This window comes from Mercurialis annua, linkage group LG2 (genome assembly GCF_937616625.2).
Source record: "Mercurialis annua linkage group LG2, ddMerAnnu1.2, whole genome shotgun sequence".
Lineage (NCBI taxonomy): Eukaryota > Viridiplantae > Streptophyta > Magnoliopsida > Malpighiales > Euphorbiaceae > Mercurialis > Mercurialis annua.
Genome location: NC_065571.1, coordinates 56581907 through 56590805, shown reverse-complemented (window position 1 = coordinate 56590805; position 8899 = coordinate 56581907). Strand labels below are relative to the sequence as shown.

At 34.7% G+C, this 8899-nt stretch overlaps 1 protein-coding gene across 2 annotated transcripts; it reads left to right on the top strand.

Moving 5' to 3' along the window:
* Positions 1-719: 719 nt before the first annotated feature.
* Positions 720-8812, top strand: LOC126668991 (putative disease resistance RPP13-like protein 1). Of its 2 annotated transcripts, XM_050362265.2 has the most exons (5): positions 725-1043; positions 1243-1333; positions 2452-4209; positions 4678-7231; positions 7309-8812. In XM_050362265.2, the coding sequence occupies exons 4-5, from the start codon at positions 6139-6141 to the stop codon at positions 8694-8696; spliced, it is 2481 nt and encodes an 826-aa protein (XP_050218222.1). In that variant the 5' UTR covers positions 725-1043; positions 1243-1333; positions 2452-4209; positions 4678-6138; the 3' UTR covers positions 8697-8812. The 2 variants fall into 2 exon arrangements, with proteins under 2 accessions (XP_055960495.1, XP_050218222.1); XM_056104520.1 differs by having other exon boundaries at positions 720-1043; positions 2452-7231.
* The last annotated feature ends 87 nt before the right edge of the window (positions 8813-8899 follow it).

Genomic DNA, 8899 nt, shown 5'->3' with positions numbered 1-8899 from the left:
AAGTACAAATAAATCCTTTATTTTTAAAAACTAACTAAAAACCATAATCAAATTAACACTAATTTAAATTCTTAATTAATTTAACTAAATTTAAATAAATTTTAAAAATATACAATCAATATATGCGAGACATGGAGAATGTTTTAAACAAATGTCCAAACGCAAAAGACGTTAATTTAATTTTTCAGGGTACAATTGAAACACAAAAATGCAAAATAGGGTAAAATTGACAAATTTTCAACGTCAGGGTATGATTGAAAAGGGGCTAAAAGGTCGGGGTTTTTTAAGACATTAGGCCAAAAAAATTTGCCAAACAGGGGTTGAAATTTTACAACTATTCCCTTCCCTTCCTTTCCTATCTCAACCCCTAATCCAAACAATACGAGTTTACAAATTAGCTTATAAGTTAAGGCAATAAATTATAAAAAATAAGATTAATCGATCATAATCACCAATTTTAAAATTATTTTGTTTACAAAATTAATTTATATGCTAATTGCTCATTGTTTACAAATTGAGGAGACAATTAGCCACTTAAGTCCTTTGCATTCGTCTCAATTACTTAGGCTTGGACTTTGCATTTCAAATCCATCTTCTAAGTAGTATGTTGGGGCTAGACTTGAATATAAATTTGAAGTCCGAATCACGCTCGGCTTGGGTTTGATTTGTATTTTAAAAAATCAAGCATGTCCGAACCCACACAAGTCCGACTCATAGACAAGTCTACTGTTAACTGATGTGATTTGAAACGGGTTGAAACCGAAACTGTCGGTTTTACTTCTATTTTTTCTTTGAAACCGTCCGAAATCGACCTTTCCACGTTTCAGATCGTTTTCGGCCTGATTTTAAATTAACTCGTGGCCAGTTCCGGTCCATTCACGGGCGAAACCGGCCCATGGTCAGCACCAGATAAGTGAAGGCCAACTATAAATTTAAATTTTATCACACAATTGCTTTCATTAAAAAAAAGTCCTAAGTCTGAGACTATGCTGAGGAAATTTATGTAGTTCTTGAAAATCAGAGGAGAAGCAGATCACTAAACGGTTGGTCAAAATCTTTATGTTTTCTAATAAATTTTTATTCCTCTTTCTCTCTACAATTTCTTTCTTTCTTTCTCTAATTTAAATTTTAACTTACGGATTTAAAATTCGTAAAAAATACCAGAAACAGAAATTCAACAGAAAAATGCTAACTATTCATAGGTAAATTATATTGATAATGTATCTTTGTTTTTGTAAACAGGAATTGATTGGAAAGTTTCATTTGGAACAGTTTTGAAAGGCATTTGAAGTATTATTATTTGATTATATAAAATAAGAGAGGTCTTCGAAAGGTAAGGTTTTTCTTTTTAATTTGACTATAAAATTTATATTTGCAATTTTAATGTTAAAAATATTTAAATAAAAATTGAAAATTTAGTTATAAAAAAATGTTAAAATATAATATAAATATCATATTAGTTAAAAGAATTAAACTCGGAATTTTAGGTATAAAAAATGATAGAATATAATTTAAATGCCATGATAGTTAAAAGAATTTGAAATTTGAAATTTTAGCTATGAACAGAAATATTAGAATATAATTTACATTTTCCAATGTTAGTTAAAAATATTATAAATTTAAAATTTTAGTTATGAAAAGAAATGTTAGAATATAATTAAACTACCATATTTGTTAAAATAAATTCAATTTGAAAATTTAGGTAAAAAAAAAAATGTTGGAATATAATCTAAATGCCATATTAGTTTAAAAATAATCTAGGTAGCACGGACACTTCATTAAATCAACGTGTCCCGTTTTGAAAACGTTTCGGACACTTGACGATTTGGACAAGAAACTTCATTTTTTACATAGGAAAACTTAAAATAACAACGTTTCACCATGTCCGTGTTCAAGTTTTCCGTTTCCACGTGTCCGTGCTACCTTGAAAAAAAATACAAATGCAGGTTAGCTAATAGAATTCAAATGCATGTTAGTTAATAAAATTGAAATACCTTTCTAAATTTTTTAAATGCCATGTTAGCAAATAAAATTGAAATGCTATGCTAGGTAAAATTATACTCCCTTTATTATTATTTTTAATCGTTCAGTTAATCAAAATTGTTCTATATATTAAGAAAGTAGACTTTTTTTATCTTAAATTATAAAAGTAAATACTAATATAACCCTAAAAATTAATAAATGCTTTGTAAACTGAGTAATGGAGTCATTTATTAGATATGGATAAATTTAGAACATAAGCTAAAGTCATGTTGAAGGTTCGAGTGGCATTTCACCCCTAACCACAACTCATCCGCTGATTCTTCAACATCAGTCGGTTATACTAAATGAACAAGTATTTGCAGACACATTCATTTGGCTAAATGGACAATTAAAAAAAATTGGAGAGAGTATTTGTCATGTTAATGTAATCTAAAATGTCATAAAATTATAGTTTTTTTGTGTCGACAGATATAGTAATGACGGCCGTGGGACAGTCTTTACTGATTCATTGGGATGGTCAAATAATTGACACTCCGGATGGGGCAAGTTATGACAAGGGTCACCTAAAGATAGTTCAGTTGAGTAGAGAAATGAATTATAAAGAATTACAAGCTATTATTAAAGCGGAAATGAATTTGGGTGACCAATTCGAAATTACAAAAATAATTTTCCGAGTACCGATTTTTGATGAATGTCAAATTACTGAACACTCCATCTTTGAAATAAAGACTGACGAGCACGTGTTCAAAATGTTCAGCGGTGTTTATTTGGTTCCAGGAATGATATTCATCGAGTTGTACATTGAGTACAATAGAATGAGTGTGTTTCGTAACCATGTATCCGAGATTGAAGGTGGAAATGGTGATTTAGCCTTAGATGGAGATAAACATATTGACAATGACGACGGTGAAAAAGGTGAGGATGTCGAGGATAGTGATAGTGAGGATGGAGAGAATGCTGAGATTGGTGCTTGGAAATATTATGTGTACCGTCCTAAGTTTCCTGATCCATATATGTGGATCCCAGAGTCAGACGCGATACAATGGGATTATGGGAAAGAGCTGCAAAAGGGCATGATTTTTAGATCGAAAAGTCATGTCAAAGAAGCCGCTGCTCTTTCTTCATCGAGAGAGCATCGAGAGTTTAAGTATCGAACAACACTTACCACAATTATGGCAGTATGCAAAAAGAACGATATTTGTACTTGGAGTTTACGTGCGTCAAAACTCAGAGGAGACTGGACATTAACAGAATACAATGACTTTCACACGTGTGTTCGATACCTCGAAGATAAAATGGATTTGTTTTGCTATAAATGCTGTAGTTCGGAGCATTATACTAGTGATTTTCATAGGAATAGATTGCCATAGTAATACATGATGGATTGTAATGTAGGGATTTTATTTTCTTGAATCTATATGTTGTAACCTGGTTGGGGATTTCTTTCCCGAATTTTAATATGCTAACTCTTATTTATTGGCTTTCAATCAGTAATTTGAGTCTATTTTTTTGTTCTTATGCCTAGTACGATCTTCTCGTAGTTAGCCAGCAAATTATCAGGTAAGCTTGTTAATCTTTAGATGTTGCAGTGGATAATTTTCTTCAGTCTTGTGAATCCTTAATTCTTTTTCATCAAAAGTTTCATTACTTTTGAGATTATAATACTACTACTGCCGCCTCGCCCAACAACATGAGAGTTTGAGCGAATTGGTTATTTGACATAGTATCGGAGTTGGAGCGAATTGGTTATTTGTCATTAATTTGGAATGCAGGGTAGCCTTGCTTGCAGGAAAGCAGGTGATCATATCATAGGTGTTTTTTTTAAAAAAATTATTTCATCACATTTTTCTAGTTGTTTTGATTGTCAGTAACATGATAAGGAACTTAAAAAATGCATACTCCAGGTGTTTACACCCTGCTGTTTTATTTGCGACATAGAGAAGCTAGTTATATTAATGATAGACTGCTCATCTTTTATTGCTCGAGCGTAAAACATTTAGGATATTTGTCACCTATCGAATAGTTTAATGCAACACATCCTCGAAGTAAGCAAGACTTATATGACAGACGCAATTGAAAGTAAAAAAAATAAGATTTCCTGTATGCCCATGTCTTTTGTATGGTTTCCTTTGCAGGTTATGGGGAACTTTCCTGGCAGATGTTGTAATGCAGATGCTTGGAACTGATTATGCTAGAATCTTGTGAGCAATTTATGCATTTGCAAAGGTAACATATCATCATCATTGTTCACTTTTATGCAGTTTTTATCATCCTTCCAATCCATTCCAGATTCAACTGTTTATGTTTAAAGTAAAGATGTCTAATTGTCTACTAACTTTCATGCACCAAGTATGGTGGATTTCATTCGGATATAATAGTAAACGCTTCAATCTATTTAGATGGTCTTGTGATGTTGATTTGAGTCAATGATGAATGTTGCGGACTTTTCTTTTGGGTTCATTAGGCCATTAGTAAATCATGGTGATGGCTGGGATGAAGATGTGCTTATAAAGATTGACCATTAAGCATTTCATTTTTTTGTTTAATCTAAACATCAGATGGAGCTATAGTAATGGTACTTTTAAAGTCTATTTTTTAGTTTTTACAGAGATTAACACTCATGTCGACTGAATACCTTCCCAGTGTATGTATATATTTTATTTTATTATTTCGAGCTTTCTGTGTTTGCCTCAGATTCGCATCACCCGCGCCGCCTGATATTGATTGAAGTCAAAGACTGCATTCAGTGTTTAGTGAGAGTTTGAGTTGGTGGTTGTGCTGTTAGAAGACCGGATGAATAGGTGACAATCCCAGTTGTGCAAGTATTTTGCTTCTGATTTTTTGTTATTTAGTGTTCTAATTCACTCGAATATATTTTGTTAGATATGAGTTTCGGCCACTGATTTTTCTAACTATTTGATCTATTAGATTGATGAATTTTGATTGACATGTCATGTTCAATTTGGACTTCAATATCAATTTTACATCAGTTGCAATATAGGTTACTGCTATTCATGTTAAACATATTTGACCATAGTGATAAATTATCAAATGCTTTTCTATCAAGTCCTAGCAATAGTGACAAGGTAATCATTTAAATGCTGGCAAAAATCATGGTCGAAAATGACTCTGTAACATGCTGTTTTACTTCTTCATCCATTCTCTTTGCCATATTGGGATCCTGAACGAATTTTCGCCATGGCTAAAGAGAATGATTGAGGCTTCGAGTCGAAAAGAAATCCGGCCACTCCATCTTTACTGTTGAGTCTGTTCCCACAGGACCACCACTGTTGCAGGCCATAACAGGTTAATGAGCTGCTATTGCCTCTAGTGTCTGTCAGTGTTTTTTTATTAATTTATTTATTATTGGAAAGAGGAGCGCTTGTGAAAGGAATTAGATCTATGACCTTCATAATTTGCTGTCCATTTGAGTTATAACTCATCGGTAAAACCAACAGTGTTAGTCTTAGCTAAACTGCAAACCCACTTATTCATAATCGATCAAATCGTTTCAAATACTAAACAAATCATATATAAACCAACAAAATTGTTTAGAATGCTAACCATTATAGAATCTTAGTCCACCGTACATCAACTCACTCATTAAATAATCTTAGTCCAGCCGAATACACCACTTGATCAATCTAATTTTTAAGTCCCATGCATCCATCTTAATTACTCAGGCTTGGATTTTGCATTTCAAATCCATCTTCTAAATTGGATAGTAAATTTGAAGTCCGAATTAGGCTCGGCTCGGGTTTGATTTTGTTTTAAAAAAAGCAAGCTAGTCCGAGCCTTCACAAGCCCGGCCCATAATGTCCACCGTTAACTGATGTGATTTGGAACGGGTTGAAATTGGAACCATCGGTGAAACCTGCCGAAACCGGCCTTTCCACGTTTCAGGTCGGTTTTGGCCTGATTCTAAATTAAATCGACTTTGAGTCGGGTTTGACTTACGGCCCATGGTCAGCTCTAGATCAAGTGAAGTTGAACTATAAATTTTAACACACATTTGCTTTCATAAACAAACATAGATCACTGATTGACTTGGACCACAAAAAAAGTCAACATTGTACAGCAGGAAAAAAATAAACAGTCTATTGTTTTGATAGAGCTGTGTTTCATTTCATCTAAATTTGAACTCTTAATTGTGTGATGGAAGTTGCAAGTATCATTGGAGGTGCTATTTTATCTGCTTCTTTGCAAGGTTTATTTGACAAATTATCCTCCCATGATTTGCTCAACTATGCAAGCCGAGCCAGAGTGAAGACCGAGATAAACAAGTGGGAGAGCATGCTGAAGAAACTTTATGTGGTTCTTGATGATGCAGAGGAGAAGCAGGTGACTAACCGGTTGGTCAAAATCTGGGTAAGCGAGCTCAGAGACTTAGCTTATGATGTAGAAGATGTGGTTGAGGAGTTTGCTTCCGAGTCTTTGCGCAAGAAACATAAACTGTCTTGTGCATGGACTATCAAATTCAACGTGAAGTTGGTTTCCAAGATGGAGGGAATAACTGTGAGACTAAAGAAGATTTGTGAGTCAAGAAACGAGTTGGATTTACGAGAGTGTGTCGGAGGGGGTATTATTCAGACCGGAGTAAGGACAACGACTTCACTTGTGAATGAAGGAAAGGTTTACGGAAGAGAAAAAGATCGAAAGGCCATTCTTGAAATGCTGCAATCTGAAGTCAGTGCAGCAATTTCTGTTATTTCTATAGTTGGAATGGGAGGTATAGGTAAGACTACTCTTGCTCAACTTATCTTTAATGACTCCAATTTAGAGTTTGATATGAAATTTTGGGTTTCTGTTGGTGAGGTTTTTGATGTCATTGGGATAACAAGGACCATTCTGCAATTAGATTGTTCTGATGATAAGGATTTAGATTTTCTTCAAGTGAAATTGAAGGAGAATTTGTCTGGAAATAAGTTCTTGCTTGTTTTAGATGATGTTTGGAGTGAAAATTATGATGATTGGACTCTGTTTTTGAGTCCTTTTGAAGCAGGGGCACCAGGAAGCAAAATTATCATAACAACTCGGAATCAAGGTGTTTCATTAATGATGGCTGCTGCTCCTGCTTATCCTTTAAAGGAGCTGTCAAACGATGATTGTCTTGCTGTGTTTTCTCAGCATGCTTTGAGAGCAAAAGATTTTGAAGAGCACTCTTCTCTGGAGGAAATCGGAAAACAAATCGTTGAAAGATGTCAAGGATCGCCTTTAGCAGCAAAGGCTCTCGGAGGACTATTGCGAGGTGTGTTTTAGATTTTCTGTTAAAACTGTTGTTTAGCTTAGCAACTACATTTCATGTCATTTTTTGAAATCCAACAGGTAAGTTGAATCCCAGTGTCTGGGAGAAGGTGTTAAATAGCAAGATATGGGATTTACCTGAGGACAAAACAGGAATCCTTCCAGCCTTAATGCTGAGCTACCATCATCTCCCGTCGCATTTAAAACGGTGTTTTGCTTACTGTGCAATTTTTCCTAAGGACTACAAGTTTGACAAGAATGAGTTGGTTTTATTATGGATGGCAGAGGGTTTTCTGCAGCAATCAAATGAGCAGTTAGGCCATGAATATTTTCTTGATTTACAATCAAGATCATTCTTTCAACAGTCTAGCAGCGACAAATCGAAATATGTTATGCATAACTTGATAACAGATCTTGCTCGATGTGTCAATGACGGAATATGCTTTCATTCAGATGATAAGCTAAAGGGTACGAACTCAAATGCAAAGGTACGCCATCTATCGTTTTCTCGTGATATTTGCGACACCTCTCAGAAATTTGAAGCATTCCATGAAATGAAGAGTTTGAGAACATTCTTGGCATTACCAATCCTGCCATCCTCCTTTCATCAGTTATCTAGCAAGGTGTTGCATGAATTGGTGCCAAAACTAAGATTCTTAATGGTACTATCTTTAGCTGGATATTGTATTAAGGAGTTGCCGAATTCTATTGGATCCTTAAAGCATTTACGATACCTTAATCTATCCTATATTGAAGTTACATTGTTGCCTGAAACAATTTGTGAGCTCTTTAACCTGCAGACTTTGAAATTATGCGGGTGCTGGAAACTTATCAGGTTGCCTATTGGTATCACCAATCTAGTAAACCTTCAGTATCTCGATATCAGTGATACGGATAGTCTGCTAGAGATGCCACCGCGAATAGGTGATTTGATAAATCTCCGCATTTTGCCCAAGTTCATTGTAGGAAATGGCCATGGACTGGGGATAACAGAGTTGGTGAAATTGTCTCATTTACGAAGAGATGTTCATATTACAGGGCTGCATAATGTGTTAAATAGTAGAGATTTAGAGCTTGTCAATATGAAGGAGAAGCGGGAAGTTGATGCATTGGTCTTGGAATGGACTAATCAGTTCTATAGTTTGCGGAATGAAACGAATGAACTGCAGGTCCTCAGCTCACTGCAGCCCCATAAATGTATTGAAAGTATTTCGATTAAATTCTATGGTGGAACAAGATTTCCATTTTGGATAGGAGATCCTCAGTTCATCAAAATAAAGCATATAGAGCTCTACAATTGTCGTAAAGTCGGATCTCTACCCTCACTTGGGCAGCTACCACTGCTAAAAAAGCTAAGCATAGTAGGCATGGATGGAGTGAAAGAAGTAGGTGTGAATTTTTTTGGAGTTAGTTCGAGTAATTTTAAAGGTTTTCCATCTTTGGAGACTAACAATGAAAAATATGGTTAACTGGGAGCATTGGCAATGTGAAGAGTCTGAACAATTATTTTCTAATCTGCGAGAACTCGAAATGAGACATTGTCCCAAGTTGGTTGGGAAGTTACCTAAGTTTTTTCCTTTCTTAAAATACCTTAACGTTTGTGGTTGTCCACGGTTAGCTGAGCTACCTGAAGTTCTTCCATCTCTTAGTAAACTGAATGTCGAAAAATGTA

Coding starts and splice junctions, on each gene's coding strand:
- LOC126668991 (XM_056104520.1), top strand. CDS start 6,139: ATGGAAGTTGCAAGTATCATTGGAGGTGCTATTTTATCTGCTTCTTTG. Junction 7,232..7,308: donor TCTCGGAGGACTATTGCGAG/GTGTGTTTTAGA, acceptor GAAATCCAACAG/GTAAGTTGAATCCCAGTGTC.